Raw genomic sequence first — 19214 nt, forward strand, 5'->3', positions numbered from 1 at the left:
CCCTGGGTTTTCAATCCCTGTCTGTTCATTGAGATTGTTTTCCTACGTGCCCACCACAGTTCCACACAAAAGCATTTCCCTTCTTAAATCTCCACTCCTCTCTCTATTCTCTCCAGGTTTGATTTCCTCTAAGCTTGCTGTTGTTCATTCACCTATCAAATTAACTATATACATTGTGCCTAAATTCCAATCCTTACTTCTTACTGTAATAAACAGTATATGGAAGCAGCTACCAACAAGTATTAAAAACACAAACTGCCTACATTAAAATACTAGGTGCTTTAAAGCATGAATAAAATGTACTTTGAGTAAAAAATACAATTTACAGCCTAGTGATTACTTAAAACGTCTGACAAGAACAAAATATGTTAAATGTTAATTTTCCTTTCACCTCCACCAAAAGGTGCCCATATCACTCTACGTATAGTCTTCACCCAGTCCTCCATGTCATTTTGGGTGCTGGCCATAAGAAGGTAGGTTTCATGATTGGCAGTCATCCGTTCTCGATCAGCACCTATAAAGCAGAAGCAAACAAGAGGATACGAAAATAGGTTAAAAATAAAATATTTGAAACTTTTTTTGAAAAACAACTATTTTAATTCCATTTAGCAAATTTGAATTTTTTTTAAAGTAATTTCAATTATGTTTATGCCATGAAGGGATGTAAATGGTTAGCAACAACAATCAAATCAGTTATGGCATTCAAGCAATAATTGTGCCAAGAAAAAATTCCCCATGCCATTACACCACCACCACCAGCCTGTGTGCTTCAATAGAAATCGAGATTCATCAGACCAGACTATATTTATCCATTTTTGGTGAGCCTGTGCCCATTGTAACCTTAGTATTCTGTTCTTGGCTGACAGGTGTGGATCCCAGTATGGTCTTCTGCTGTTATAGCCCATCTGCCTCAATGTTAAATGTGTTATGCATTCTGAGTTGCTATTCTGCTGACCACAATTGTACTGAGTTACAAGTTATCTGATGTATCTCAATTACAGAAGCCTTTCTGTCAGCTCTGACCTTTCTCATTAATAAGGTGTTTCCATCCAAACAACTGCTATTCACTCTGAGTTTTTATTTTTTGTTTTTACACCATTCTGAGTAAACTCTAGAGGCTCTTGTGCATAAAAATTCCAAGAGATCAGCAGTTACAGAAATACTCGAATATGTTCTATAGGATACTAACAATCTTGTAACTGTCGAATTCCTTAAATTTAATTATCTCCCCATTCTGGTGTTTGATGTGATCTGAGTCTGCATGATTTTATGCACTGTGCTGCTTCTACATTATTGGCTAATTAGATAACTGCATGGATATTCAGGTGTACAGGGGTTTCTAATAATTTGCTCAGTAAATGTACATATAATTTACAGTGACATATTGTAATGCTCAAGCTCCTTCTATGACATTGTCTTGATTTTCATGGTTTCAAAAAACATACAGTCAGACTCTACAATATAACAAAACTGTTCTTTATTTGGAAGTACAAGGGGTGAGTTGAGGTTAAAAACAATTAACTTTGTTATACGTATAGGGTAAAGTATAACAATTTAAAAGCAATTTATAATGGTTATTTATATACAAACATTTTCATGCACTCTGGCTATGTTGTCTATAAATTTTCCATTTGAGAATATGATCATTTCTGAATTATTATATGCAATATGATATTAAATCTGCAGTTGTCAAAGGAAGATTGTGGTGAGTCTCCCCAAAGCTCAGATGTATGGAAGTCTATGGTAATAATATAGAGTTGGTTTGACAATGAATTGAGTCTAGATGGTGAGCAGGAAACTTTACTTGGTTTAATAAATAAATAACGTATCATAGAATAAAACAAAAACAAAATGGTAAGAAAGGAATTGAGTCCCTTATAAAAACAACTTAGAGAACTAGTTTTGATCATCTTTCTAGCATATCTATGGAGACCTTTTACAATTCCATCACATGCAATGAAAATTAGACTAGACAGCAATTATGAAACCTGCAAAAACATTTCCTGAAATAGGAAAACAGGATTATGATATTGTCTAATGTCTGTTATTCTTTATTTAATACCCAAATAAAAGTGATAATGCAGCAGTTATCCACATGCACCAGACTGTATGCCTTAACAGCACAGAAACAATATACAGTACATACTGGCTTGCACCATTTATTTTACTTGAAAATATGGAGCAGCAAATATTAGATAGTAAAAAAACTGTACAAAAACTGTATATCATTAGAAATAATGTGTTTAATATTTAATATATGTTTTGTTTAAAAATATGTATTTTTAAACAAAACATGAAAATACAGTTATGTAGTGTTATATAATTTATAGCAAACTTTTGTTGAATTATATTTCACCCAGTGGATTGTATAATAACTTCTGTTTCTGTGCCAGCATGTGGAAGGCACACAGCAGCTCATTAGTTTACTAAGGTTATCAGTATTTTCATTGGACATTCATTTTGTGTACTTAAGCAATTTCTGTAAAGAGTTTTCTATTAAATCCTTTCAACAGCCTGATACTGAACAAAATTTAAGGATGTCTCCTTATTTCAAGCAGGTAGTGCTAAGATGACAGGAAACATTCTGAAACTGAACCATAATTTGAATATACTCCTACTTGTGTTTACAATGAATAAGCATTTAAAATGCACCATTTATATTAGTGACTCTCTTGATATTTGTGTAATTTTTTTTCCCTTTTTATTTGCTACCCTTAAACATTAAGAAGAATAAAAATTAAACAAAGAAATCATACGTCAACAAAAAAACCTAAAACCTTTGTACAGCACATGAAAATCTTTTACCAACTGCAAACTGAAAAAGATGTAATGTTTAAAGCATAATCTCTGTTTCAGGTAAAGCATCAAAAGAGGAGACATTCCATGTCTAGACATTATTTTGACTGTATGAGTCAAAAATCAAAGTTTTCCTTTTGGTGATTCACAGCTGTTACATTCATACCCTTTACTTTTAAAGCCTTGATTGCATTAATAACCTTTATTTTTAATGACAGAATCTCTTAAGGAGCAACAGAACTGACAGTTTTTTTGATCTATATGTTATTTAAAACAATCTAGCTATTCTTTTGTTGTCTGTTAATGTGCACAAACATGAAAATATATTAATATATTCAGTGGTTTGTTTTCTATATTTGATGTTAAATGCACCTTAAAGAGCAGGAGAAAGATGTTCAAATAAATTGCAAAATGACAATGGATCTTACTAAACAGGAGCTAAGATACTGACAAAAAAAAATACAGAATATATTTTATTATTTGTAAATCTTGACACAATATTTAAACGCAGCATAACATCAAACTTTAATTTAACCTCATGCTTTTTAAAGTTTTCAAATATATATAAAAAAATAGATAGCCTGAGAAACAATTTTCAAAAAGGCTAATATAAATGATGAGCCATTTTAAAAACAAATAGAACTGTTGACAAAATGGAAACTAATAAACGTCTTTAGGACAGGCACTATGATGTAGTGGTTAAGGTTTAGAACGTTGGACTTCCCACAATTGATACTGTGTGACTATGAGAATGTCACTTCACCTGCCTATGTTTCAACTGGAAAATCAAAAGAAATGTAACCATAAAGGCATCAGCCTAACATTATTCATTTTTGATTCTCTAGCTAGGCTAAGATATAATGGGCTAAGTGTATAATTTCTCAGAATCTGTCTGTAGTACACAACAATAATTTAAACCAGGTCCTTTAAGAATATAGATGTTTTGGCACCCTAATAATTTTTATTTTATATTCTATAACACACTGGAAAAAAATAATAATAGCATTCTCATCTTTGTTATTTTTATTTACAGTTCACAAGAGAAAATGTCAATTTATACTGTACTTATGGTGTAGAAAAAAACTTTAACAAAAACATTGGAAGCCTCCACAATTGTTAAATTTGCTTTTATATGAAACAGCATATTCTTATTTTCTGTGTGCACAATTTCACCAATATAAAGTCACAAGTAACATTAAATTATCCATTCACATATATAGACATCTATGGTAACATAACATCTGTGCTTTAGTTGCCTCACATTTTTATGCAATCGTTTTGTTCACCCCACTGAATTAAAGCTGAAAGTCTGCACTTCAACTGCATCTAAGTTGTTTCATTTAAAATTCATTGAGGTAATGTACAGAACCAAAATTAGAAAAAAGTTGTCTCTGTCCGAATATTTATGGACCTAACTGTGTATATATATATATATATAGTGATAGACGGCCGGGGACCTTGCCCCACCGGGAGGTCTGGAGAAGCAGGGGACCGGGAGAGGGGCAATTCCTTCCCTGGGACGCAAGAGGGCAGCCCTCCTGGGAGCCATGGACCTTAGAAGCTCAACCCTGTGGGGGCCCGTAGCCACTGCCAGGGGGAGCCTGGATGGTTCCAGAGCCATGGACTGCCGCATTTCCGCTACACCAGGAAGTGCTGCAGGAAAGTCATCAGGGAGCACCTGGAGCACATCCAGGTGCATTATAAAACGGGCTGCCTCACTCCATTCAGGGAGCTGGAGTTGGGAGGCAGTGAACGGAACTTGCGAGGAGAGGAGTGGAGGCGGCAGAAGAAGGATAGAAGGAGAAAGAAAAGTAATAGTAAAGTAAAAAGGAACTGAGTTATTGTGGCTGTTTGGTGAACTGTTGTGTGTAGAAGAAAAGGAAAATAAAAGTGTGTGCTTTTGGACATTGTCTGTAGTTGGGCTGATCTTCCACTATATATAACTCTGTTTTAATGTGCTGCACCATGCCACCCGCTGCACACCAGCTGTTTGGTTTAAACACCCAAACACCCTCTTCTGCTGTATGCAAATTTGAATGGCTCTGCCTTTCTTACATTGCTGCCCCCAAATATGCAATGCATATTTGTTTCTTTGAAAGGTGGAGACATCAGTTAAGTTTCACATTGCTCCTCATTGCTTTCTTCTAGGATTTCTGGCAGTGCAATCAAATGGTTAACTGGGCGAGTGTAAACCTTATCCTTTATCCTTACCTCTGCAACTCTGACACGTCATTCCTGGCTGGGAAAGGTCTTGATCACTCGACCAATCAACCGGAGGGATCTGGGAAGTTGGTGATCAATATCATAACTACACTCCCCACAATAATATCCACTGAATGTTTATTCCTTCTGCTGCAAGTTGGGCAGATAATATTTATTAAAGTTTGCCCAGAAATGATCTGCAATCACTTGACTGTACCTTCACCTTATTTTCCCCATAATCTCTGCAGCTGGATACACCACCTGTGGTAATGAACTATCTAGTCACCCCTTAAGTAATAAATTTCGAGTAACTGGGTCAATATCCACTACATTGCAGGACACATATCCTAAAGGTTTACTATTCAAAATCCCCCCTACCTCAATGAGTATGGTCTGGAGTACCTCCTCCAAGACAGCTTGAAAACCAATTACAGTGCAGAGTGCTTGATTTAACAAATTTAACCCCCTTTCCTGTGCACCACCAAAACGAGAAGCACTTGGTGGGTTAAACCGAAACATAATTTTTTGTTTAGGTAAGTGTTGCTGCAAATCAGGGCTTAGACTTGCAAAGGCTTCTCTAAGATCTCGCTCCCCACCATGAAAGTTTGTACCCTGATCAGACAATAGTTCATACAGAGTACCTCTCCATGCAATAAACCTTCTTAAAGCCATCAAAAAGGTATAGGCATCAACACTTGTAATAAGGTCTAAACATACACATCTAGTGGCAAAGAAAATTATACCCCATCTCTTTTCATAATGCCTTCCTATTTTGATATGAAGGGGTCCAAAACAGTCCATACCAGTACTATAGAAAGCAAGTTTAAATACTCTAAGGCTAGCAGGTGGAAGGTCTGCCATTTTGGCAATGACAGGTTTAGTCTTCCACTTTCTACAGTCATGACATATATGTTGGAGTTTCCAAATGGCTCCTCTTCCCCTAAAAATCCAGAAACGTCTTCTTAATTCAGCAAAAACCCATTTGGGCCCTGAATGGCATAACTTACTATTATAGTCTTGAATGATCAGTCTGGTGACAGGATGATAAGGCTCTAAAACTATTGGGTGAATAATGACAAACTACAATCCTATATTACGACGCAGTTAACCTCCCACTAAAATAAGTTGACTGGTGTGGTCAAATTCAGGTGACAAATTCTGCAAACGGCTTGTTGCAGGCACTATCCTCTAATTTTTCAACTGCTTGTACTTTTGAGGGAAACTGTCTTGTTGTGCTCTTTGGAAAATCAGCAGCTCTGCCACTTAGTAGTCTGCCGCACTCACTGATCCCTGCGGCTCAGCATCTGCTCTTCTGCTTTGGAGTAGTGATACTGACACCACAGAAGGTGTCTTTACATTGTTCTCACTTTTCTCCAGAGAGTTCAATAGGTGGTGCATCTGGCCACTCAGATTCAAGCTTAAAAAGGAAAGAAAGGCCTTGGATTCATTAGTTAGGCACAGTCAGCTCAGCCAAGGTTTTTCCTCTGGTCAGGTCATCTGCTGGATTGCAGGTAGAGGGTACATATCTCCAGAAATAGCTCTCTGTGAACTCCTGGATCTCCGATATTCTAGTCCCAACAAACGCTTTAAAATTACTATCCAGGACAGTACAGTAGTAGAGTCAGACAAGAGGATTATTTGGTGGTTCTCTAACGTAAGCTCAGATTTAAGAAGTCTAGCTAGCTGAACTCCATTAAGGGCCACACACAGTTTGAGTCTAGGTATAGTATGCTGGCATTTAGGGGCAACTCTGGACCTGGCCATTATGAAGGAAGGGTATATACTTCTGTGTTTATCTTCTGTGTGCAAGTAAGAAATAGATCCATAGGCCTTTTCTGAGACATCGCAAAAAACAAACATGTCTAGTGGAGGTATGAGTGCAAACACCAGGTGGGGTATAGCACCTTGGTATACACAGTTATACTAATTAAGGTTGGGAGCTCTCCTTCCCAGTGTGCCAAGCTTGCAACAAGTCCATTGGCTGCTTTGTGTCATCCCAGTCCCATTGCTTTACTCACAGATGCTGGATAAGCACCTTTGCTCTTGTGGTGTAAAGAAGTATGTGTCCGAGGGGGTCAAGCTGGCGGGCTTGTACTTTGTAAATGCAGCACATAGTAGGTATGGCCTGCTTTAAAGGGCAATAGGCATATCCCAATACATCCACGTGAGAGTCCCATTTCAGCCCTGAGGTGGATTCTTGTACACCTGAACAGTTCTGATACAGCCAAACTTCAGCGCCATTTGAACTGGAGTCTCTGGGCAGGTGTTCAATTATGCTAGGCATGTTACTGGTCCACGGACAAATCTCAAATCCACCAGCAAACAGATGCTCTCTTAATTTGTCTACCAGCTGCCTTGCTGAAATAGGTGAACATAGGCCCTGCATTAAATTATCTACGTAATTATCTACGTATAAGTGCCTGATATTTGAACGCCTCTGTTGCCAACTTAAGATGAGCAAACTCACTGGAGTCTTGATGGATGAAATTAGGTATTGATGGTTGTGGTCCTCTGTAGGAGGCCTCCTGCTTGACTATAGTGACCTTCCGCCCCATCACAGAAGGTGATGTCAGACAGGACTGATAGGTAGAATCTGGTGCTAGATTGGCTTGAGCTAGTCTTTGAGGCCTTGGCATCTGCAATCCTGAGGGCATGCAAGTATGGAGTGTACACTTTGAATAGGTTGTCTGAAGACATATTGGTCTCTGCCAAAGGGCTCTGAAAGAGGTAGGATGTGACAGCTGTAATTGCTGACAAGCTCCTGACAGAAGTGTTGGACTGGTGGAGGCTCAAAACTAAAGGCAGATTCTTGATCTGGTAAGGTGGCCTGCTTGTCAGCCACAGGGCTGACCCTGATATCTTTGTCTATGGCACTGTCCATCCCCTGCTTGGAGTATGCCCTTCAAGTTGCAGGTGTTGGAGGACTGCAGGTTGACTGGGTACATGCAGCATTTATTGTTAATATTCCTAGGTGAAGCCCATGTTTTCCTTAATCTGTAGGCAGACTCTTAAGTATGGGTGAAGCTGACTGACTTTTTATCATTAACTGACACATCTCTTCTTGAGCTGCCCACAAGTGTTTTATTTGCTCTTTCATGAATAGGTTAGACTGATATAGCTGATGATTTTTTTTCTACAGGTTGTGAATAACTAGTTTATAATCTGGTATTAAAGGGTTACCTTACTCTTTCTACAAGAGGCACATGTCTCCATTTCGCTCTGTCCGCAAGTCAACTGAAGTATTTAATTGCTTTGCTTCTTCACAAAGACTGTTCTGGTTAATGGAAGATGAAACCGTGTGGTCATAGAGGCAGGCTACTGCAAAATTACCCTTTCTTATTCCTAGCCGTTTCTTCCTCCTGCCTGTGTGCTTATGGTGCTGTGCTGGTCACAGAAGGTATGATGCCTCGACTGTAGTACTGAATTTCAAAATCCCTTAAAAAGGCCAGAAGATAAGTTAAATGTTGAGGTCGTGGATTCTCAATCTAAGCCATCTGTCTCGAAGGACCGTAAAACGTGGGGTAGGATACTTACTTGACTCAGGAACCCCATTTAGGATGCTGACTTAGGTTGCTCTATTCGCAACAGCATGTTGATTAAACACACAGATGTATCTGGATGGTTTGCTTTGCACCGTCACAAAGGGAACAAAGACCAGCAAATACATAATCTTCAGTATTCTTTATTAAATGATCATGCTGCAGTCAAATAACAAGTTCAACAGTGTAGTAATTGGCATCTGGCTGTTTTATCCCTTCAGATATATGTATAAACTCATAACAGTCATAACCTAGTCATGAACAAACATTTATATTTCTTCTTTAAATATAACAATGAATAGCAAAAACCTGAACTTAACTTTGCAATAATGGAATCGCAAGTAACTCTGCTTTAATGTGCTGTACCACACCGCCTGCTGCACACCAGCTGTTTGGTTTAAACACCTATAAGCCTGCTGCGTCTGATCCTGCTGTATGTAAATTTGAACAGCTCTGCCTTTCTCACATAGGCATTGTTTAATAAATATCTTGGGGTAGCCGTTTGATGTGAACAGACGAAAAAGATAATGTCTTTCACTCTTTTTTATGTCAAATGTGTTACAATGGGTGTTAATCCTTTTCGACAGACAGACAGACAGACAGACAGACAGACAGACAGATAGATAGATAGATAGATAGATAGATAGATAGATAGATAGATAGATAGATAGATAGATAGATAGATACTTTATTAATCCCAAGGGGAAATTCACATACTCCAGCAGCACCTTACTGATACAAAAAACAATATTAAATTAAAGATTGATAATAATGCAGGTAAAAAACAGACAATATCTTTGTACAATGTTAATGTTTACCCCCCCGGGTGGAATTGAAGAGTCACATAGTTTGGGGGAGGAACTATCTTCTCAGTCTGTCAGTGGAGCAGGACAGTGACAGCAGTCTGTTGCTGAAGCTGCTCTTCTGTCTGGAGATGACACTGTTTAGTGGATGCAGTGGATTTTCCATAATTGATAGGAGCCTGCTGAGCGCTCTTCGCTCTGCCACAGATGTCAAACTGTCCAGCTCCATGCCAACAATAGAGCCTGCCTTCCTCACCAGTTTGTCCAGGCGTGAGGCGTCTTTCTTCTTAATGCTGCCTCCCCAGCACACCACCGCGTAGAAGAGGGCGCTCGCCACAACCGTCTGATAGAACATCTGCAGCATCTCATTCCAGATGTTGAAGGACGCCAGCCTTCTTATTTTTCAACAAAGCCCTAACATAACTCTGTTTATGTGATGAAGGGTGGTTGCTGGAAAAGTGTAGTATTTTTTCTGCATAATATATCTTGCAATAAACACTCGTAATTAAACTGGCATGGCTACCTATTTCAATAGAAATGTCAAGGAAAATTGATGTGTCCTGGCCGGAACAGGGAATAATTCATTAACCAAATGGGAGGCAAGGACAATGACATAAGCAAACTGGCCAGTGGGACAGTTGGTGCCCGGCCAAAATGATATAACAGACCAGCGGAAGTCAAGAGTCATTCTGTCCCTCATACATCAGGAGGTAGTGATCCTTAGGTGGTAACCCAGTCAGAACACCTGCAAGGATTCTTGGGAGTTGGAGTCCAGAAGTGCATCCCTTTTGGGGACCCTGGGTAGCATTAGAGGGAGGACCACCCTACTTTTTCTATAGCCCGGAAGTGCTTCCCAGAAGAGATGGCATGGCACCAGAAGATTCCCAGGTCTGATATAATAAGTCCACTGCCTCACTTCAGTTGAGTCAGAGTTGGGGGGAAGGAAGGCAACAATCAACTGGAGGAGAATAGGGGGAAGAACTGATTAATATTTTGATTTATTGTGGCTGATTACTGGAGAGAGGATTCTGGAGAGGTGCTTTTTGTGAATACATATCTTTTATTTTTTTTACATCAATGTGTGTTGTATTGCTGTGTCTGCATTTTGGGGCTTGCAGGCGACCCTGGTGGTCAGAGTACACACACACGCACGAACACAGACACACACACATATATATATATATATATATATATATATATATATATATATATATATATATAAAATCTCCATAGGTGTGAATTGCAATCTGATTATTTGAGTGGCCACCTACCAGGTAATGCTGTTATAGAGTACCTGTCAAATAGCCAGTTGAGGTAGTTTATATAAATAGTTAAGATGCTAACAGTACATCCTTAGAAAACATATTAGGAATGACCCACAAGGAAAGACCCAGGCACACATCCAGGAAACGTGGCCAGGGAATATCTGGGAATTTCCCAGGAGGAGTTGGAAGAAGCAGGTAAGATTAGTTTGGCTTGGTCTATCCAGTTAAGTATGTTACCACTACAATTTTCACCAGGACAAGTAGAATAAAAGAAAAGTGAACTGAAGTGAAGTAAAATGTAATTAAGTTGTAGCGTTCTGGATTATTATCTAATGAAAGTGTGTTTTGTAAGAAAACTGAACTGGGTTTTCTATAATATGCTAATACTGTACATACTAACACTATTGTACACATTGCTTTTTATTTTGTTTGTTTCATTATGTTCTTGGCAATGACATTCATTTTGTGAACACTGCATATTAAAAATAAGCATGTCATTTTTACATGGCATCATTTAAAATCTTATCAAGTGTATCTTCTAAAGACATAAAACTTTAGTTCTACTATTGTACTAGTTGCTGCTGTCACTCATTCATTGAATTCATCAAACCTGCAAACTATAAGCATCAGCTCCTATTTAACAGTTTTGGTTTACAATGTGAGGAATGTGATGATATAGTATTTCTGCATTGTACATATCTTTCTGTAGAATATGCGTTTTCATCAGAATGAGACATTCAGCACTGTAGTGACTTTGTTTTCATCTCTGAAAATGTAGTTAACAATTTGTATATAGCTAACCAATCTAACATCAATTAACTGATAAAATCTTTGTGAAAATCCCATTGTTACATATCTCCACCTCAACGACTAGATATAAAATATAATTTCCATTTGTTCATGTTTCTCTTCCCTAAAACCCCCAGAGGGAAGTTAAAGGATATGTGGTTTCTTTAACATTCTACTTCCCAGCATTTCTGCTGTGCAAAGCTCCTATTACATTTTGAACATCTTGCAAGGAATCATTAACCTTCTTTGGTAACTTGATGATGAGCTTTGACTTTGAGATCCTATTGATTCCCTTTCACAGACAAGCCTTTAGTTATATAATTTTGCTAGATTCCTTACAAATAACCAAATAGAAATATGCAAGTAAATAAGTAAATAAATGCTTTCTGTTTTTTTGTAGTTTTAATCTTCTGCAACATAAACATTAACATTTAAAGCATGCACATAATTTATACGGGAATAAACTTCATTTTGAAATAAATATCTCTACAAATAAATAAAAGCTGTCAAAGTAAATCAATAAAATACTATACCATACATACTACTAAAGTACTTACACAACTGTATACTACAGACGTTTTCATTTTGACTTGCAATTAAAACGGGCACTCCATGTCTGTGTGTGGAAAGTTAATGAGCTTTTGTTTAGTACAGCAGCTCATATTTTAACTAAAAAATGAACAAATAAGAAAGAATTTGCCCTTGCTGCTTAGTAAACAATAAACAATCTGTTAGCATAAGAGCCAAATATATAGATTTTATGTGTAAACTTCTTAAGCATGTTAGCTTGTGACATGTAATTATAAAATAAACCTACAGAATTTAATTTTGTTAATAAAAAATGAACAGTCAACACCTGTGGTCTACAGTTTAATTAAAAAAAACACTTTAATTTAGAACATAAGGCTTCTACATGGCTGGTTATGTATAGTGTAAAAAAAATTAAAGGATAAAGAAAACAAAACAGTATCGGTCGTGTGTGGCACCCCACTCACTCTAAGGGGGGAGTACTGACATTCTGCACTGTCTTTCCTTATCTCACTATTAAACCTATAACATTGTCATAGCTAGGCACCCTTTGCTACTACCTTTTGCCTGGGAAGAGCTGTGGTCTTACGGCAGCACTTCATATCTTCTTCTTAATATTAATAAGTGGTCAGGCATATACAGTACAGTCCAAGCTCTGTTGTCCACACTCTAGTGTACAAGAAAACTCTTCTCCTATCCTTACAAGATATTACTTTCAAACCCTAGCTTCCCCCAGTTTCTCACAATGGCATTCAGGTGTGCTCTTCATAGGTTTAGTTGCAAGTTATGCCAGATTTAGCAAAAACAAATTTGAATAGCGCACATAATTACTTCACCACCTAAATGTTATGCAACATACTTCCATACCTTTTCATTAACGCAAAACAGACATACTGTATTTATATTAACTACATTAGAATTACTCATAAAAAACAGTGACATGTAAAAATACACAACTCCATACTTAACACTACTATGTCTAACTTTTTTCACTGTTATATACCTTTTGGCACTGCCAAATGTGCCATCTTTCTAAAAAACTTACTGTCATTAAAAAATAAAAACAAGAGTAACAACCCTGTAACAGCAATAATGCTCACTTTTATTGGTAGAAACGTTTTTGTGGGGTAAAGATTATCATAAATGTGGCACACATTTGATAATAATAATAATTCATTACATTTATATAGCGCTTTTCTCAGTACTCAAAGCGCTATCCACACAGGGAGGAACCGGGAAGCGAACCCACAATCTTCCACAGTGTGCATTAATAATTCTAGATAACGATGACCACCTCATGTAATGATTCTTATGATGCAACATTTTTTCATTTAACATCTAAGAGGATGCATTATCAATTAACAGAAGGTTATACTATGCAAAAATCTACCTTCAACTTACAGTCCCATGGAGAACCCTAATGCAAAATTCAAAGACTGCTAAACAACTCTATTTTTTGTGACTTCTGTAAAAGTTACACTTCTGTAAGATGTGAGTTCACAGCAATCTCTATCTCCCCTGTAAACCACTTGTTAACTAAAATTATATGTGTGGCTGAGTGTTAACTGAGCAATCAATAACATAAGTTAGATCTATATAATTCTGTTCAAAATTTTTAGAACATTGAAGTATTTATCATTTATTCATTAATTATATAACAGAATAAATACAAATAAACACTGACACAATCAAGGTAACTAGAATATTTTTGTTTTCAAAAATGAATTTATATCTTGTGTGGTGGCTAGAATAACACAGGTTTGGTTACCAAGCCTCTCTGTGAGGCACCCCAGCCAATTTGGATTTTGATAAATTCTAGTAGTGATTATCTGGTTCAAGTGTTCTACTATTGCAGTTTAAAAAATAAATAACTATACTGGATAGTAGCCGCAAGAATTGAGGGTGCTTTGAAGTAAATCTGGAAATAGCTAAGCCAACACCCTTTGACAGACATAAAAATCATTATAAAAATAGTTTTGCATCTACAGGACAATAGCCATCAAGCAATTGAACACCAAATTGGATTTTCAAATGTGATGTTCAATCTGTCATAAAGAAATCTGAAAAAACTGGGTGTGCTAAAATAAGAAGACAGTGCAGAACCCAAAAAGTATCTGATGAGTGGCAATTATAGGTCACTTAAGTGACAGGAGAAAATCTAGTGAAGTGAAGCTCAGCATCTGGGACCAAATTACATGCTTTCACCATGCAGAAATGAATTAAGATATTTCAGAAGGAGTGTTGTGTTAAAGAAAACCATTCTTGAAAAAAGGCAACAAACAAAAGAGACTGTTAATGACCGTAAAGCATGAAGTGACAACCAGTGGCGGAAAGCCTAATGAAGGGATGAGTACAAATTTGAATTTTTTACTTCAAAAAGAGATTAGTACAGCAATGAAAAAGTTGGCAAGAGGTGCCTTAATGCTTGTTCTACAGCCTTTTATGGAGCATGGTAGTGGCACCATTGTGTTTGTGGGTACAAGTCAGCCAACAGTGTAGGATATCTGGTCAAAACCTATTGTCTAATGACTGCTGAGAAACATAAAGATTGTGATTTATTATACTGTATTTTTGAGAAAATGCTTTATAGGTGATAACTTCAACATAATATTGACCTCTAAACACATTGTAAAGACAAATAAGACCTAATTGGAGTGAAAGTTTGCAGGAAGAACACTAATAGTTTGGCCACCTCTGAGCCACAAACTTTAAAGTAACTGAAGCTGTGGAGGGCATCTTGAACAGGAACAAAAACAAAAATCACCCAAAATCAAAAGAAGTGTAATAGTAAATCTGCTAAAAAAAATTGGAAGACTTGGAAAACATTATACAAAAGTGAACAAATGCGAATTGCTTCAGTTCTGCATTCTAAGTGACGCCACACAAAATTCAGACTACTTTTAAAAGTACAAGGCATTCTTGATCATTTTTATTGTGTCAAGTTTATTTGTGCTTCTTCTAATATTAAATAGTATTTTCTCAAGGAAATAAACATTTACTATCTTGATTATTAATTTTAAAAAAATTCAGGTGTCAAAATATGCTTACATAGTGCTATCTACTGTAGATAGATAGATAGATAGATAGATAGATAGATAGATAGATAGATAGATAGATAGATACTTTATATACATTGATTTGTGTGAACACTGACGAGCGCCAGTTTTACCCCTTATAGTCCCGATTGTACCAACGTCACCTTTCTACCTAAAAGTAGCCTTTTCATATTCAACACACGCATTTCAACAGCCTAGCAGGGAAATAATCAAACACAAGACAAAACCGTACAAAGTACGATCACTGCTCAGTGTATATCTACATCTTCGTGAATAAAAATAACCCGATGTGAAATTCCGGTTATTACGGTGGTCATTCTTATTTGACTTTCAATTAACGATTCCCCGTTTTTTTTGTTTTTGTCATTGTGAAACTTATTGCGCATAACTAACACCTAAACGTTATGCAGCATACTTCCACACCTTTGCATTAATATTGTATAATTAAAATTGTAAAATATCTAGTACTACACTTCTATCTTTCTATAAATTAATTCGCTTAAATACTATATGTATTTTGTTAAACCTGAAACGAGACCTGACAATCTCACCAAGCTATTTGTATGACGGGTGACAAATTACATTTATTACTTTGTGCTTTTCCAGTCTAATCTCTTTCCTTTTCTGCATTACAACACTTACATTTCAAAATATAACATTGTAGATATAACATTTTGCAAAAAGAAACTTTGCGTTTGCGAAACAGGTGAAGCGCCCATGTCTCTCAACCGCACCGGCTCTGCTTTTCTCGAGTCTTTTTTTTTTTTCTCCTCACCTCAGTGAATTTTCTGGATTGAACTCGCGTTTTTTGTTAATCTCTCCTTTTTCCCCTCTCTCTCTCTCTCTTACTCCCTCTGGCTCCAGTTTGTCGCCTTGAAACGATGGCACGTCTGCGAGTCGGCACTCAGTAGAAGAGTACAAGGCGCCGCAGTGTCGAGTCGGGCTGTTTGCGCATGCCGTGTTGTGAGCTTTGAGTCCCGCGCCGCTCAACTCCTCTCTGCAGACGACCACAATATATAATAACTCTTTACAGCCATTAGCGGTCTCTCCACACGGTGCCCACGATAATGTCTTCTTTCTGCCAGTTAGCCTAACCAAAGCAGCTGCTTTGAAACAATGGTAAGTCCCTCCTCGGTGCTGGATCACTGGCTAGCCTAGCCAGATGTACGTGCTCAGATAATTGTATAGCTGGGGGTTAGCAGACTGGGTAGATTTTTCCCATTTAATATGCAAAATCCTTTTGTACATATTATTGATAATAGTCTGGAAACATGAACTACTTTATCTTATAAAGTCGTTAAAAATGAATGTGTAATGAATGAACCCAACTGCCGATGTAAACTGCCAGTTGGCGATTTCAGCTGCAATATAAAGACATGTTGGTAAGTAACAGTTTCTGTCCACCAGGAAACTGTTTCACTATCAGTTCTCCTTCTTTCAGCTACAGAGGTTTAATAATAATTAACTTCATGTTAAATTTTTAACCATCCTGGGCATACTTAGAACATAGCAATGTGGCTGCAGACATGACAGGTACAGTATGTGTGGGGAGCATGGGGTTAGATTGCAAATAGGATCATACGTGGCAAATTCAATGAAGTAAAACCTTAAATCTGTTACACGATCTACAAGGATCCCCACTGCCCTGTCACATTGTTAATAATTACAGCACTTCACCCAGATCCATGATCACGGCACAACGGTAAATGACATAGAACCTAGAGTCAGAACAAAAAACAACTTAACAGCATCTTATCATAAAAGCATACCCTTTTGCTGTTAAAATATAAAATGGTTCCCCCAAACCTAAAAAGTGCATTGACACTGTACACTGAAGCCAGTTTCAGTGATGTTTAGTAATTACATTATTTCATTTAGTTATCAGATGTACAAAGGCTACTTGGTCAATTAAGATAAATTTGAACTTGAAAAGGTGTGTTACATTATAAATGATTGCTTAGGTAGGCATAAGAAGATAGCAGATGGGTATCAGGGAAACCCACATAAACATGCTGAACATGCAAACGTCACACAGACAGTGATTGGAAAGATTCAAACTAGATTTCCTGTACTTGTGAGGCAGTAATACTATACACTTCATCACTATGCCACCTAGCCATTTTATAATGCATAGAAGAGTACAGAAATGAAAAAAGGCATAGGAGTGTTCATTTCATGATGAAAAATAACTAGTTTGTATCAGAAACATTTTTGCCACTGTATAAGCAGTAGAAAATCTAACCATGAGCAGAAAATAATTTCCTGTAAACAGACTACAAGGGATAATAACCACGATAAAGCATATGCTCAATTGAAATGAATATATTGGAATGGGAGGTTCAGGTAAAAGATCATCCTAACAACCCTGACATCAAATAGCAATCTTTTTTAAACAATACAAGAAGCACATGGATACTGCATCTTCAATAACAATGTACTTATTGAAAGGCATTGGTCCAAAGTAAATAGACAAGGATGAGAGATTTAAAGTAATGATAAAATCGCTGAATCATACTGCTATAAGAAAATTTTCACACTTCCTGCAATTTTAAAAATACAGAGTAAGTGCTGTGGGAAAATATTCACAGTTTACTATAAAAGCCAATTTATGGTAAAGCCGCATATGAGACCGACACTAAACTTTATCAATTATGAGTGGCAGTTAGTGGCAAATGTTTGTAAAAATCACACATGAGAAATGATTTTCTATTGCCTGAGATTGCCTGTAGATTAAAAGAAGACCAGCATGTGGCAAGGAAAGAATATTTAGGTTGAAAGTCCCCCTTGATTAGTTTCTGTTAAAACTATGCTAACACTTTGCTGTGCAAATAGCATGTGTCCTAAGTGAATGAGAGGTTAACTATTAATAAAATGGCTAGTGTTGATCAACATGGAGTTATTTTTGCATATACAAAAGAATAATGGCTGTCTAAGTTAATGGTGCAGTTTGGCAGCCTGTTTCCTATCTTCGTGGAAGTATTACTGTTCCTCTTCCTGACTGCTCTCACAGTGATTTAAAGTACTATACAGTCTAATCCTATAATCTAAATGTAGACTTGTGTTCATCCTTCAAGTTTTTTGCAGAGAATGTAGCATGAACTTTATGCAAAGTCAAAACATGTTGAGAAATGATCACTTTCCCTATACAAAATGTCTTCAGAGCGTACAAACTGCAAGTCATTCTCTAGTACACACTCCCCATCAGCAAGCACCTTCAGTATCCATCATCCTACACCTTTGAGTAGTGCATATGACAACAAAGCATTGGTACAACACAGCTCTAAAGACATAAGGGGTGTACAGCACTTTTTTTTAAATGTAACATTATCAAATATTATCAAACTAGGAACAAGGTAAGACCCAGCCATGGACACTAGCCTGTATCAGGGGCTCACTCATACTGGGTCTATTTAAAGTCAGCAATCCACATATTTTTGGGGATGTCAGATTAAAACCAGAGTACAAGGAGGACAGGGAGGAAACTCTACACAGCCATACTCCAGATGTAGGATTTGAAGAAAAATGTTGGTTTTGTGTGTTGCATGAAGTGAGCACCTAAGAGAGTGCTCTGGTGACAGTGGTGTCTGTTTCTTCATTTTTAATATTTGAGATATCTTGTATTTTAGTCATTTAAGTGCACATGCCTAAATAATACTGAAAAGATAAAGAGGAAACAAAAGGGAGAGAAAAACTTCAAAGAAAGAGAAAAAAATATTAAAAGACCTTCCAAGTCTAAGGCAGTGTAAAGTTCTTGGTACAGTCTGCCACATATTGAGGTTGAGGAATTAGATGAAGGCCTTGATCATCTGAAATCTCCTAATGAAGCATCAAATCCAGATCCTAGTGAAGGTGGGAGTATGGCTGACGATGCAGCAAATACTAACCAGGGAGGGCCTTGTCTCCATCATCCTCCATCATAAACACCACCTGTACTTCAACAGCATTGACACAAATTGCTCTGTTAGCAATATGTAAAAGTGTGGAAGATTTCATGGACAAGGCTTCTAAGCTGAGGTCAACTACTGGGCGATATTAAGTAATACCTGTAACTAGCCCATGGAAAGCACGGTGGCACAGTGGCAGACCTGGGTTCGCTTCCCGGGTCATCCCTGAGTGAAGTTTGCATGTTCTCCCCGTATCTGCATGGGTTTCCACCGGGTGCTCCGGTTTCCTCCCATGGTCCAAAGACATACAGGTTAGGTGCATTGGCGATCCTAAATTGTCCCTAGTGTGTGC

At 37.3% G+C, this 19214-nt stretch overlaps 1 protein-coding gene across 3 annotated transcripts in view; it reads right to left on the reverse strand.

Moving 5' to 3' along the window:
* The window catches only part of arhgap24 (Rho GTPase activating protein 24), a 578933-nt gene that overhangs the window by 116216 nt on the left and 443503 nt on the right, over positions 1-19214 (reverse strand). For 2 of the 3 annotated variants that reach the window (XM_028802301.2, XM_051928081.1), the window contains one exon: positions 392-514. In XM_028802301.2, coding sequence (XP_028658134.2) covers positions 392-514 — 123 coding nt within the window. Of the gene's footprint in view, positions 1-391; positions 515-15753; positions 15945-19214 lie in introns of those variants that run through there. The other variant, XM_051928082.1, reaches the window with a different exon arrangement.

Source organism: Erpetoichthys calabaricus, chromosome 5, assembly GCF_900747795.2.
Source record: "Erpetoichthys calabaricus chromosome 5, fErpCal1.3, whole genome shotgun sequence".
NCBI classification, from domain to species: Eukaryota; Metazoa; Chordata; class Cladistia; order Polypteriformes; family Polypteridae; genus Erpetoichthys; species Erpetoichthys calabaricus.